This window comes from Prosopis cineraria, unplaced genomic scaffold, assembly GCF_029017545.1.
Source record: "Prosopis cineraria cultivar Desert tree isolate PC_DT_omini unplaced genomic scaffold, ASM2901754v1 PC10, whole genome shotgun sequence".
NCBI lineage: Eukaryota > Viridiplantae > Streptophyta > Magnoliopsida > Fabales > Fabaceae > Prosopis > Prosopis cineraria.
Genome location: NW_026555341.1, coordinates 28,667,063 through 28,681,353, shown reverse-complemented (window position 1 = coordinate 28,681,353; position 14,291 = coordinate 28,667,063). Strand labels below are relative to the sequence as shown.

The window sequence follows — 14,291 nt, the reverse complement described above, 5'->3', positions numbered from 1 at the left end:
TCAGTATTAAGAAAAACCTTAAAACTCATTAACTTTATTTTAAAATTTAATAAATTCTTAACTTTACCCCTATTAAATATACACACTTCAATAACATTTTCTTTCTTCAATATTTGATAGAGTGTAAACAAAAAAAATTTATGATAAAAATTTAATAATGTAACTTATAAATGAGACTAAAAATTTTTTTTTTTCTTTACTCTATAAATAGAATCAGAGGGGGTAGTTCACAAGTTCTCCAAAGATTCATGGAATTATGGTTAAAAGGTTAGACATGGTAAGAAACGATCACACTAATATACTGATTAGTGATCAATGGTGACTATGTACTAACTTCACAAGTAACCTCATTCCTAGGGTAACCATGCCCATAATTAAGGTAGAAAAAAATGAAAATTACTTGAAATATATGTGAATGATCCGATCAACATGTAGACATCCTTGTATAAACATCCATAAAGATGCCTTTTTTTTTTTTAATTGATACAAGGAGTAAGCTTCACGGACAATAGAAATTATCTTTTTCGAGATATTGAAAGCAAAAAATAGACTTCTTTTAACTAAGTTGTTACACATAAATATTGAGATAAATCATACAAATACTTGTTTACTTACCCCTGGGAATGTCCTCCAAAGCCAATCGAATGATCACAGAAAAGAGACACAGAACAAGTAAGGCTTTTACTTAGAAACTAGGGTGAACCCTATGCATTTGTATGGATCTTAAGATAAGCTGCATAGTTCATGGCTTGTAAATGATACGGCTTCCTACAACTTTTACATATATATTTGTTGATTTACATTTCGCCTCCATTCTCATCATCCAGAGGTACTTCATGTCGAGGTCTATTGAACTTCTCACGGAGTTGCTTGATGGGGATGAAATCGCCAGCTGTATCCATCCCATAGAAGAGAAAAGAGACATAGGGATGATCAAAACTGCCCTGGACAGAGTTAAGAGAATCAATTAAGTTATGAAACTAATGGTGTTGCTAAGGTACGCCTAAGTATAAATCCACTAACCTTGTCTGGTTTATCAGGGGCTAACAGGTTCTCTTCTGCAACTGCAGAAAAATGGAGAATTATTCTGCAAGTCATTTTTATCAACAAGAAAACAAGAACATACAACTCATGACGGTATAAACTGCATAGCAGTGAAATGCGCAGATAAGACACAGAAAATAATTACTTTGCTAGTTGGAAAGACACCAAAAAAAAGATCAAAATTTATGTTACCAAAAAGAAAATTAATATACGCATACAAAGGGAATTAAGTAGCTGACGTACCATATGCCACCAGTATGTTCGGATCAGCACGTACATCAACGAGAACCTGGACAGAAAAATAAAGACCTAAACAACTCTTAAGAAACACGAATTTATTAAATAATAATGAAAGGGGAAAATGGAAATATGCTTCTCACCATTGAAAAAATGGAAAATATCCCCACTCTATAGGATTTAAAACCCTCTATCCATTCTTCTATTGATCCATTTAAAGGATTATATATATATATATATATATAAAATCTGCTTAATAAGCATATAAACAATTTAAAGAAGCACACTTTCATTCCACCAAATGGTAAATGAAACCATCAAGAAGTTGATAAACATCTATATATGTTACAACTGACTCTGAATTCTTTTACAATGCCATCTTTCACATTATGGCGTCGTATGTATTATATGGAGTTGTTAGACGACAAGTTTGGTGCTTCATACTTTTGTTGACTGCTTATTTAGGCAGGTTCACTAACAAATGAGAATAAAGAAATGATGAAAATACAAGAAGAATCAACAGCTTATAAAGGTCACAACCAAAGGATAAAAATTAAATTGATCCTAATAGAAATAGAAGTATCTGTTGCAATTCAACTGATACAATAAATCAAACCTGATAAAATGGCTGACTAGAACCCCGAGACAATTTCTTAATCTGAGCAGTTTCCATCCATGAACTTGATTCACAGCATACTGGATCCATTCCACATACCACAGCTCGATAGCCTGAAAAATATATTGAGAAATTAAATAGTTGAAAGGGGAAAAGAGAATCAAACTGATAGATGCTGTGGCTACATGTTTACGGGGGTGCCCAACTGATCTAGGCGGTTTTGATAATTAAAATTTACAAGATGATTCCCAAGTGCTTAAACACTTTTTGCAATCTCAAAATATCAAATTCTCAACATAATCATCACTTCCGCAGTTATGCTATTTAAACTATTCAGAGTACAGCCATAAAAAAAAAAATGCTGACATAGCTTAAAAACACAATGCTCTACTGCAGATTTAAAATGCACCCGATGAAATCAATCATACACAAAGGGACATGTGACAACTATATACCAAATATTCTATGCTTCACTTTCTGCCCCAAACGAAATGCATATTGCACATTTTCATATACTAAAGCTTTAGCTGATGCCTCCAGAGTCTGTGCTTCAAGTTTTGAAATTTTATCACGTAATTCAGCAGCCAAGGCATAATCTTCACTCTTGATTGCGTCTTGGAGATCTGACCTGGAAGGAAACATATCAATATCATTGATCTAGAAATTTGCACAGTTGCACATTACATTAATTAAAGAAGCTAATTAATCATGGAGACCATGTAGTTAGAAGGTCAACAAGATGTGATATACTCACCGAAGAGATATTATCCGCAGAGCTGCATCTTGAGCTTCACTTTTTGAAGACAATCCCCTTTTAGCATCTTGCCGCTTAACAATTTCTGCCTCAACCTTCCAAAAATAATATTTATCAAGTAAGCTGCAGGCTGTTTAGTGCTTCACTTGAAGAAAATTTAAATAACCTGAAGACTTATATATAGCAACACATACAAGTCCAAAGTTGTTTACACTAAATTTAGATCACATGAAGATGTACATTTACACAAGAAAAAAAAATTGTTGTCAGAAACCTCGACAACAAAATTTCCATTTCAACAACTTGAAAACAGTTCAACTCACAGAGACGAGGGTGTGATGCAAAAACGGTTAGCAGTTGAGCAGTCTAACCTCTGTAAGCTTGTTCCTCAGATCCTGTGCAATGTCATATTGCTCCATATTTAAAGCATACTGCCACTCATAAGTTCAAGAAAATAAGGAATGAGGTTTCGGTACAAATTTGCCAAAGCAGAAGATAATACTATCAAGCATTTTGTAAAAGAGTAAAAACTAAATCTGGCCAAACCTGTACTCGAGTGGCCAAGTCAAGTTGGAAAAAGAAGATCAAAATATTTTCATTAGCACTTTCACTGCGCTCTACACTTGCATCTGAATCTCGCTCCCCACCTCTAAACATCCATCCTGCTTCCACCTTAAAATCACTAGGCCTTGATGCATAGGGATCTAAGAACAACATCTGCACACTTTGATTCCAGACCCAGTGTCGGTCATAGATATAGGTTGTTTGGGATTTCTTAAATGGCTTTAAACGTGCCCCCCAAGGTGCAAATGATCCACAAGGTCTGCTCTTTCCACATGTTGCCAGAGTGCTAAGTGCCACACCTTCCACCATATTTTAGAGCCAAGTGATAGTTTCTCGCCCAGAAAATGGAAAACAGAATCCAATTATTACTCTTACAGCAATCTGTGCATCAGCAACTACACCGAAAGCCTTCATTAATGTCAATACATGCCTATCAATGTTTCCAATAAAGCTTGTGTTATAGATTATGAAGTTTCAAAACCATCGTTTGCATGATCAGCTGGGGAAAAAAATAGATATATAAATAAAGCTTACCCCAAAAATTAGCTAAATATCTCTCAAATTCAGAGCTTTATCATATCTTCTGATTAAATTAGGAATCTAAGGATACAAATGAAAGTAGAAGATGTAGGTCTCATGTCTTAATTTACAAAAACAAAAAAGCAAAAAACAGATAGGCTTCGATAGCAACAACACAGTGGCCGCGTTGGGGTTCTTGCTCGCCGGAGACAACGGCTAAATTTGCAGACTAACCACTTGGACTAAAAAGTTTTTTAATTTTCCCAGGAAACAAAAACGCATTATCAATAATCAATAATAGAAAAGAAACAAGGTCAGGTGAATACTACATCAAGAGATAGAGGATTTCGAAAAAGAGATTTTGGCCTCACAGAATTGTTGAACATCTTTTCCACTCGCACTGCTCCGTCAGTGCAACCCAATTCGCTCGCAATATAATCAAAAGATGACCACAGAATTCCAGAACACAAGCTCTTTGCCAAATTTACTGTCCAAAAGTCGGATTTTTCTCTGATTTAGTTTCGAAAAATTGGGAAATAAAGAGAAAGAACGGGTAGATATTTTGTTATCAAAAAAAGAACGGGAAGATGTTGATTTTGCAAATATTGAAATAAATATAATTTTATGACACTATTGCATGTTTATTCTTTAGGTGTTTTGAAACAAATAATTTTATGTTTAAGTTATAAATATGAAAAATTAATCATTTGGTTTGGTGTAAATAATTTTAATACTTGTATTATACTTTTAACTTCTTGTATTTCAACCATTTAAAATATTAATTCATTTATTTTAAAAAATAAAATTATAAAAATTAAAATTATCTTAAATTTTAGGGATTAATATTTCAAATTACTAAAATTTTTAATATTTTTAAAAATAATAAAGATTAAAATAATTTAAATCTTTTACTTATTTATAAAAATAGAGACTAATATTTTAAATAGTTATAACCATAAAAATTGCCATTGGTTGCATCAAATCAAAGTTCACATATTGAGTTACTAATTTTCCCAATATTTATTTTATGATATTGAAAATATTGTACTTATAAAAAAAATTCAAGATTTAGTTCTCATACATATGTCTGATGAATTTTCTAGCCGTTCTTAAATAAATAGAACTTATTAATTTTCATAATTTGATTTTAATTTTACTAAAATATTTTTAAAATAATTTATTTTATGGTTATTATTTTTATATCATAAATAAGTATTTTTCTCTATTAAAGCCATGAGAGATAAGTATTGAAAACATATAAAGTGACAATTGAAAAAAAAGAAGATATAAAACTAAGTACTAAAAATAACTATTAAAAATGTAGAAGATGAATATTGAAAATAACACAGTGTAACTCTAAATGAACAATATTATAAATTATAATTTCATAACTTCATAAATATAGGTAGATGTTGGTTAAATCAAGTATAACTAGATTCAAAAGTATTTATATTTGTACTTATATCTGTTATTGTCAATATCTTCCTAAAAAATAAATTCCCTAATGACATTATATACTTCTTCCATTTAAAAATATAAAATATTTTTAATTTAATCTCATCCTAATAAAATAATTAATTTCTTCAAATTAACACCATTTAAATAAGGGTGTTTCATTTTTAAAGTAAATATAAAAGATTTATTTATTATAGGCACTTTTGAAAAAAAATACAATGATTATATTTTAAAACACTAAAAATATTTTGTATTTTTTAACATCCAAATACTCAAAAAATGCTTTATATTTTTTAATGGAAGGAGTATATAGAAAGAGTTTAAAAATAAAGTTGACTCTCAATAGCGTCTAATCTTTCATTTTTTTTCTGGTTTTTAAAATTTTTTTGCCTTTTTTTAATAACTTATGAGTGTTCTCCTATTTTAAGCAATTTTATTAGAAGTACTGCCTTTTTAAGTTTAGACCCTTCTTTTCCCCCTCCCCTGAAAACTAGTCCAGTTTTTTATTCACGTTCAATTTTCTTCATTGACAGTTTAAGTTCTTTTTTTTTTTTTGGCCTAAGGTATCTCCACAGCTAGCAACTGTAAGACTAATCTCTCAAAAATCTGAACGCTATTTAAAGAGTTATCCTTTCTCTCAAGTAATATTTTCCATATACATCTTTAAGAATCAAACTCTAAAATAATGTTTAAGGAATCTAAACTATTACCATCTGTGCCACATCCACACCCACTGACAGCTTAACTTTGATCCAACTTGATTCAACAATCAAAACAAATTTTCATATCCAAATCGAGACAGTCCAACCCCTGTCCACGAAACAATGGTTTAATAGTTGTCTGCTACTTTAGGATAATCCAAATGATTGGAATATGTTATCTTAAAATATAACAGTGGTCAATGAAATTCGAAATTCTCAAAGTTCCCAATTTAAGCAGCAATAAGAAAAGTGACTGCACCTAAAAATACATTGATATTATTACATATAAATGAGTAGTTTTGGTGTATAAAATGAATCTACCCATAAATTACACTTTAAAATGAATAACTAAATGGAACGCAAGATTAACAAACCCCAATTTCACATCATAATTTTGCACAATTTCATCTTTCTAACAATTTTTATATCGATCATAGCATTGTGATTTGCTGATTGCCGTTGATTTTAGTTTTTGATGAATTAAAAAATTTAATTCATCCATAAATATACAGTACACAAATTTACATACACAAAAAACCAATGATATTCAAGAAATTAAAGAGAAAACTATGGGAGCACAAAACAAACATTCAATGTAAGTAATCCAAATGTTCCATCTACAAATCTACAAGCCACTTTACATCGACAACCGTCTGGATTCAACAGTAACCAAAACGACATTAAATTTTGTTGAAAACTCAATAAGGAGATGACAAGAGAAAATAATTTTATTTCACCTATAAAGAGAAACAAATCAATGCTTAATAGATCAAAAGCCTAAAAAATAAATAGAAGTGAGAAAAGCAAGATTCTGACACGTTACATTTCAAACAGAGAGACCCTAATCCACTAACCAATGAAAAATGTTGATGGAGAAACTAAAGCCAGTGATCCTCTTGTATCAACAGGTGGTGGAATTGCATATGAAGCTCAAGGACCTTTGATTAATATACATATTTTGTTCTGTGATCCACACGAACACCCTTTCCTCCATTGACTTCTAAGTCATGCCTGCATCAACAGAACAAGTCAGAGAACTGCATTGCTGGAGCACTATTGATCGGTTCAACCAACAACATGACAGATTAGAACTTCCACGCGTCCATTTATTTTCTAACAAGTGTTTTTATTGAAAAACGGTCAGGGTGAGCAAGGATAAACATTTCATAGAAGAGAAAATAAATACAACAACGTACTGGAGTATTTGACAATGCTAATATTTACTAAGGAAATTGGAATTCCCCCTTCACAACACTAATATTTACAAAGAAATACTCCCTTTGATCCTACATACAAGTCACTTTTAACGTCAATGGAATTAAAGAGAAGTAATTAAATTATTAATGTTGTTTGAAAAGGAAAAAAAAATTCCCAGTTTATCCTGGTTAAATGCAGCATATTTTAAAAACTTTCTCCCTCATATGTAATATTTTACTCTACTCAGAAAATTGCGAAAGGGTAAAATTGGAATAAAAGTAATTAATGAACCATCTTTTTATTCATAATTACTTATAAAAAGGACCATTAATTATTTCTAAAATGTGACTTATATATAAAAGATCGGAAGGAGTAGGAGTTGGGAGGTCAATTAGTAGTATGAACAAGGAAGGGAAGGATTTCCTATATCAGCTACCCTCTCATCCACCAGCAAGGACACCCCTTTACTAAACAAATGGAAAGGCACACCTATATGCAAACAAATGCTCAAAACCCTAGTACTTTGAGAAGTCTTAAATTGAAAGCAAGACCGTGCAGCCGTGCAGGTACATTATGAGAACAAATGTTCATGGCTAAGAATGAAACAGAAACTCAACTGAAAAACAAAATCTGGGATGGTCAACTGCTCACGAGGCACATATCTGAAGAGTTGCAGAAGCCGATCAGCATATACCACTTTGTTCCAAACCTAAAAGTATATTGCAAATAATAAGCATAAATGTGTGCTGCTCAAATAGGATTAACTTCCACGAATAGAATCCAATTCTAACATACCACGTTGTCTACAAACCACTGAAGTGTGAGTATTGCTGCTTTTAGCCCAAAAGTTGGGTGAAGAACATATATTGCCTACACATATCAAACTGCAAGATCAGAACAAAGACCCTGAAGGTGTCATGCAACAGCATTATCTGTAAAGTGCATACATGCAGGTTCCGCCGGTGCTTCTGACCAAGTATCTGTTGTAATCTTTTCATCCAACCAAAGTCTGGCTGCCTATTTATTCCAATAGTAGGGTGGAGAGAAGTGAATATCTTAATTTTATGATCAAACCAAAGTCAAAAGAATAAAAAAAAAATCTAGAGCAACCAATGTCAGGAATTACATATGAACAGACATCATGAAACAACAAACTTATGCAAAATATTCTTCACCAACCTTCAAAACATGCTTCTCTTCCTGTACATCTTCTCCATATTTATTTATTTATTGGTTTACCACTTTAACTCTGTCTACATTATATAGCCGATCCCAAACCTGAGTAAAGGAGGAGGGTTGTTTTCGGCCCTTAACAACCAATGTAAAACTTTGTTGAATCTCTTATAGATATGGACAATAGACGTTTTTGTGCTAATGCTAGGTTGTTGCTTATAAGTAACGTGCTGCATGGCTCGAGTACAGTGATAAGTATGTTAGAGCCATTACATCGACGTCCAGATGTAGTGTTAAATGAGCAAGGGCTACTGTGTTATTTTGGATGAGCACGGCTAAAGAAGTTAGTCCATATGAATAAGATTAGATTTAGCACTTGGAATGTTGGGACCTTGAATTGTAAATCTATGGAAGGTGGTAGGAGCTATAATTCAAAGAAAAATTAATATCTTGCATCTGCAGGAAACTAAATGGCCTGGTGAACAAGCTAAAGGTATTTAAAGTTTCAAACTTCAGTATACTGGAAAAGTAAGCACACGTAATGGGGTGAGTATCATTGTTGATAAAGAGTGGAAGAAGAACGTGGTAGAGGTTAATACAATTGGAGACAGATTTATTTTCTTAAAAATGATTGTTGAACGTGAGACTGTCAATATTATTAGTGCTTATGCACCTCAAGCTGAGGTAGAAGCCAATCTTAAGGAACTATTTTGAGAAGACTTGAAGGGGTTGATTCAACCCATACCACAAAATGAACAGATCTTTATTGGAGGGTACTTTAATAGTCATGTCGGGAGGGAAGCAAGTCATTATGCGAGAGTGCATGGTAATTGGTTTTGGGAAGCTAAACAATGAAAGACAATCTATTCTTGATTTATCTTTGGTGCATGATTTCAAATATTGTGAGCACTCATTTCAAGAAGAGGGATGGACATCTCATCACTTATAAAAGTAGAGCTTTAAGATCAATTGATTTTTTTTTTTTTAAGTTAGGAACACAGATAGAAGGCTTTGTAAAAATTGTAAGGTGACTCTTGATAATGCTGTAACGACACAATACAAGGTTCTTGTCCTTAATGTGCGTATTATGAATAAAAACCAAAAGTGTTGACAAGTGGTAACTCCAAGGATTATATGGTGACATTTAAAAGGTGAGAAGCGAGAAATTTTCAAGTGTAATCTTTTGGCTGAAGGAATTTGGAAGTCTCGAGGAAGTGCTAGCATTTTATGGGAGGATATGGCTAAGAAGGTAAGGAAGGTTGCAAAAGAAGTTTTGGAAAAATCAAAAAGTTTTGGTCTGAGAGATAAGGAATTTTGATGGTAGAATAATAGTGTATAGAAAAACCAAATATAAGAAGGAGTGTTTGAAAGCCATCTATTTGTGCAATAATGATGAAAATCGAGAAAGATATCATATGACTAAAAAGGAAACTAAGACGGTGGTGAGTGAAGCTCGTTCTAAAGCATTTGAAGAGTTTTGTAATGATCTTGGAACAAAGGATGGAAAAAGAAAAATTTATAAGATTGCCATGAGTAAGGAAAGAAAATCAAAAGATTTAGGACAAGTAAAGTGTATAAACGATGAAGAGGGAAATGTTTTAGTCATAGATGGTGATATTAAATACAGATGAGAGACATAATTTTCTAAATTTTTCAATGATGGATAGGGTTTATATAATAATTTGAAGGATTTAGCAACTCCTGAAAGAGAACAAAATTTGTTATTCTATTGAAGGAAACACAATTGTGAGGTAAAAGAAACTCTTAAGAAAATGGAAAATGGTAGAGTTGATGGGCCTGATTGTATCCTTATTAAAGTGTGAAAATGTTTAGATAAAGAAGGGGTATAATGGTTAACTAAGTTACTTAATGAGATCTTAGAATCTAAAAAATGCCTGACAATTGGAGGAGAAGCACCTTAGATCCTATTTACAAAAATAAAGAAGATATTTAGAATTGCACTAATTACATAAGGATTAAACCTATGAGTCATATAATGAAATTGTGGGAACAAGTGATTGAGAATAAGTTGAGATGAGAAATTGGTATTTTTGAAAATCAATTTGGCTTCATGCCAAGCAGAGCGACTACAGAAGCGATTTATCTATTAAGGGAATTAATGGAAAAGTACCGATGAAAAGGTAAAGATTTATATATAGTTTTCATTGAGTTGGGAAAAACTTATGATCGTGTACCACGAGAAGTACTTTGAAAAGAATTGAAAAAGAAATATCCGGGTTGCATCTGGGATTATCAACAACAAAATATGTATGAGGGAGCAACAACTAATATAAAACATCCAGTAGCGAAACAAAAGACTTTTCTATAAAGATTGAATTGCATCAGGGATTATCTTTGAATCCTTATTTATTTGACCTGATCCTAAATGTTTTGATTGAGCATAGTCAAAAGAAAATCCCCAACATGCTTTTTGCAAATGATCTAGCCCTTATTGTGGAGACAAGAAAGGAGATTAATTATAAACTAGAGTTATGGAAAAAGACATTGGAGTTAAAAAGTTTTCACCTGAGTAAGAGTAAGAGGAAATATTTACATCATAATTTTAATAAAAAGTCAATGAGTAGTAATTTGGAAGTCAAATTGGGAGATTAAATTATACCTCTCAAGTGAAAAAGTTTAGATATTTGAGAACTATTATTCAATATAATGGGAAAATTGATGAAAATATTGCACAAAAGATACAAGCTAGGTGATTAAATTGGAGAAAGACTAAAAAAGTTATTTACGATTGTAAGGTACCTAATAAATTTAAAGGGAAATTTTATCAAACTGCTATTAGATCAGCAATATTATATAGTAGTGAATGTTAGGCTTTACCATGATAGCAAGAGCATAAAGTTAGAGCAGCAGAAATGAAAATGTTGCGATAAATGTGCGGGCATACACATAAAGATAAAATTTAAAATGAGTGCATACGAAAAAAATTGGGCGTCGCACCTATTGAAAGAAAAATGGTAAAAAATCGTTTGAAATGGTTTAGACATGTACAAAGAAGATTACGAGAGGCAATTGTGAGGAAAGTGGAATAGATAACTTTAAACCCTGTCAAGAAGGTAGAGAAAGATCAAAGAGAACACTTCTGAAAATTGTTGATCGTAACCTCTTAATTAACAATATTTCTAAAAGCTTGATAAATGATATAAATACAATAGCGTCATACAATTCACATAACCGACCCCATCTAGTAGGATAAGACTGCTTGTTGTATTGGTTTGCCACTTTAAGAGGCAGATCTGGCCTCAAAATAACAATGCATCAATGCATTTAACCTTACAAGCAAAACCATCTTCACCAAAGGAGAACATAATTAAGAAGCAATATATCCAGTATTGCCTTTTTTTTTTTTTTTTGGTGGATAGCAAGTATTGCCTGATTTTAACATGGGGCTATGTTTTCAGCAATGATGTTAATAGGCTTAAAATACTGCACAACCACTCTCAACAAAAGGCACGTATGATTATGGGGGGAAAAAAAAAGGCACGTATGATTAAGTGAAATTCAAGATGCAAAACATGGACAAGGCCAACAGTTGAGTAAATTTTTTCCAGCAATCACACAAATTATTATGCATATGATGCAAGATGTTTGGTAACTGAAATACTATTGCAGGTTTATACAAAGCATGCATATTTGTTAAACCATATTTATTGTATCTTAATGGCTGAATTTCCAATTCCTCTTTTTATACCAAATGGGGAACAGTTAATTACTTAATTTTGGCTACCAATTGTTTCTGACATATCCTAAAAAGTCACAATTCAAACAAATAACAGCTAGTTGGCATGCAAAGGTGTATAGTTGGTCCATTTCCTCTACCTGTACTGACAAACTTTTCAAGATGAACAGCCCTTACAATATCAGGAACCGCTATTTGTACAAAAGAAATTGATAATATGTACTTTGCACAATTTATGATATAAAACTTACATCTGCAGAGATGCAGCAGAGTGGAAGTAAACAATAGTATAAGGCTTCTGTATTAAAGGCTCGAAACTCCTGAAATTTAATGCCAAAATGATTATTACATTTGAAAAGCAAACAGGAAACAAGAAAGTTTAAAATTTATTGACAGAAATCAGATCAAAAAGAGTAGTATGGGTACAAGACTTATCATTATTATAGGATGTGTTACATACTACAAGTGTATAAGGGGAGATGACTGCCGAAGTGTACAAGTTTACAAATGATTAAGGTTTCTCGTTCAATATCTCTGCGTTTTAACAATAAATTTCCACAGCATGCATTGCCAACATCCAGGAAATAAAATTCATAATCACAAATGTATGCTCAACCTAATTACCTAAATATATGCCTGGAGTAGATTATAATCATATTACCTTTACCACATAGAGACACAATCGCTCCAGATCAAGACATCTGAGCAAAAAGTGTGCCCCCACAATAACCATAACAGGACGACCTTCATTGTCTACTCCACCACGATAACTGAAAAATAATATTACATTGATCATTACATGCACAGATTAATCTGAACAATCGCAAAAGCCCTTGACATTGATTGGTTAAAAACTTGAATACATAAGCTTATCGGAAATTTTAAAGAGCATAAAAACATTATTATATGAAGAATCACATATTATCCTGCATCATCATTTTGCAATTCAATTTCCAAAAGAGCCCCCAAAACCCCCCCCCAAAAAAAAAAGCTCTTAAGTAGTTGATGAAGAAGCCATAAAAGGTTGAAAAAATATATGAATACTCCAGAACTGTACATTTTCTCTTGTAAAGATGGCAGACCGTTATCCACCAGGAAAATACAAAGACCACCAACTAGTATGACTCACCAATCCTAACAATGAAGTAGATATAGGAGATTGGAAGTCATATATGAACTGACAATGCCTGCAAAACTTGATTAAATTACAGATACTTACACAATTTTCATATCTGCAATTTCAGAGAGACTTAGAGAATTCGCTTTAGCAAGGTATCTAGAGTGAAGAGATATTCTTCAGCAGCATATAATGGAGGCACAACACAAGTGCACCAAATCCAAGCATTTTGGCTAAATTCCAGCCTCTTTTGCTTCAGCAGTCTTCTCCCATTGCTCCTGACGTCTCTGATCAGGATCTTTTATTATGGACATGAAAGCAGGATCCAGAAACAACCTAACGATGATGAACTCCTATACAAACCACACAGATCAGTAACACTTCATGCCAGCAAACAAAACTTCAAAATATTAAGAAAAAGAATCAAATGGCAATTGATAATGACATATGCATTCTGTTGGAAATTATAGTTCGTTTTGATTAGGTTTATTTTGGGTGTTTTTATTTATTAAGGATGATTTTTTTTTTAGTTATTTTTGGACAACATCGTTATACTAGGATTTTTAGCGTTTGATTTCAACATGGACAGAGCAATTCCATTTTGATTAAGATAACAGTATTTTAAATATTTTGTTTGATAGACTTTATCACTAAGTTACTTGAGAGCTTGAATCTCTCTTTTATCATCTACAAATGGAATGCTGCTTTCATCTAATAAAATATTCAAAGGATTCTTAACCCTGAATTTATACACATTCCATATCTTAAATGCTTTTATTTCAAGTAGAAAGATCCCAATTGTTGTTCCTGTGAATGAGGATAGGATAGCAATGGTTCTAGTTTTAAGCTACACTTTCAAAGAGCACATGGCTGAGTTAGTTTGGGCTTTCTAGAGAAGGTTCCTGCTAGAAAATGGTTTTTCCAAAGTCAGAAAGAGTAGATTGCAGGTTCCCTTTCAGTGATCACTTTTCTGTGGTTGACATTATTGAACATAAATGCTGGTATCAAGGTCAGAGGGGAATCAGGAGGAAAGAGACTTCAACTCCTTTTTTTACTTTAGGGCTTGTTTGGTTCACTGTAAATAAGTTCCAGGAAAAGGAAATGGAAAAAAGAATCAGTAAATTCCTTTGATGGTTGGCATGAAATTTAATCCTTGGGGATTGAAATTCAGGAAAAAGAATGGAAATTTCAGTTCCCACCTTAAACCCAAGGAAAAA

At 32.4% G+C, this 14,291-nt stretch overlaps 2 protein-coding genes across 7 annotated transcripts; both read right to left on the bottom strand.

Moving 5' to 3' along the window:
* Nucleotides 1-532: 532 nt before the first annotated feature.
* Nucleotides 533-4,262, bottom strand: LOC129321574 (clp protease adapter protein ClpF, chloroplastic-like). Of its 6 annotated transcripts, none has more exons than XM_054967383.1 (9): nt 4,106-4,262; nt 3,198-3,610; nt 3,023-3,082; nt 2,652-2,746; nt 2,353-2,525; nt 1,898-2,010; nt 1,288-1,333; nt 1,024-1,064; nt 533-944 (listed from the first exon to the last, which is right to left on the bottom strand). In XM_054967383.1, exons 2-9 carry the CDS (start codon nt 3,522-3,524, stop codon nt 798-800), a joined length of 1,002 nt encoding a protein of 333 aa, XP_054823358.1. In that variant the 5' UTR covers nt 3,525-3,610; nt 4,106-4,262; the 3' UTR covers nt 533-797. The 6 variants fall into 6 exon arrangements, with proteins under 6 accessions (XP_054823358.1, XP_054823360.1, XP_054823362.1 ...); XM_054967385.1 differs by having other exon boundaries at nt 3,198-3,645; nt 4,106-4,261; XM_054967387.1 differs by having other exon boundaries at nt 4,064-4,213.
* Nucleotides 4,263-6,458: 2,196 nt separating this feature from the next.
* On the bottom strand, nt 6,459-12,267 carry LOC129321492 (uncharacterized). Its single transcript, XM_054967263.1, has 5 exons — nt 12,209-12,267; nt 8,035-8,104; nt 7,883-7,957; nt 7,705-7,796; nt 6,459-6,901 (listed from the first exon to the last, which is right to left on the bottom strand). Coding segments are annotated over exons 1-5 (306 nt in total). The 5' UTR covers nt 12,211-12,267; the 3' UTR covers nt 6,459-6,834.
* Between the last annotated feature and the right edge of the window lie 2,024 nt (nt 12,268-14,291).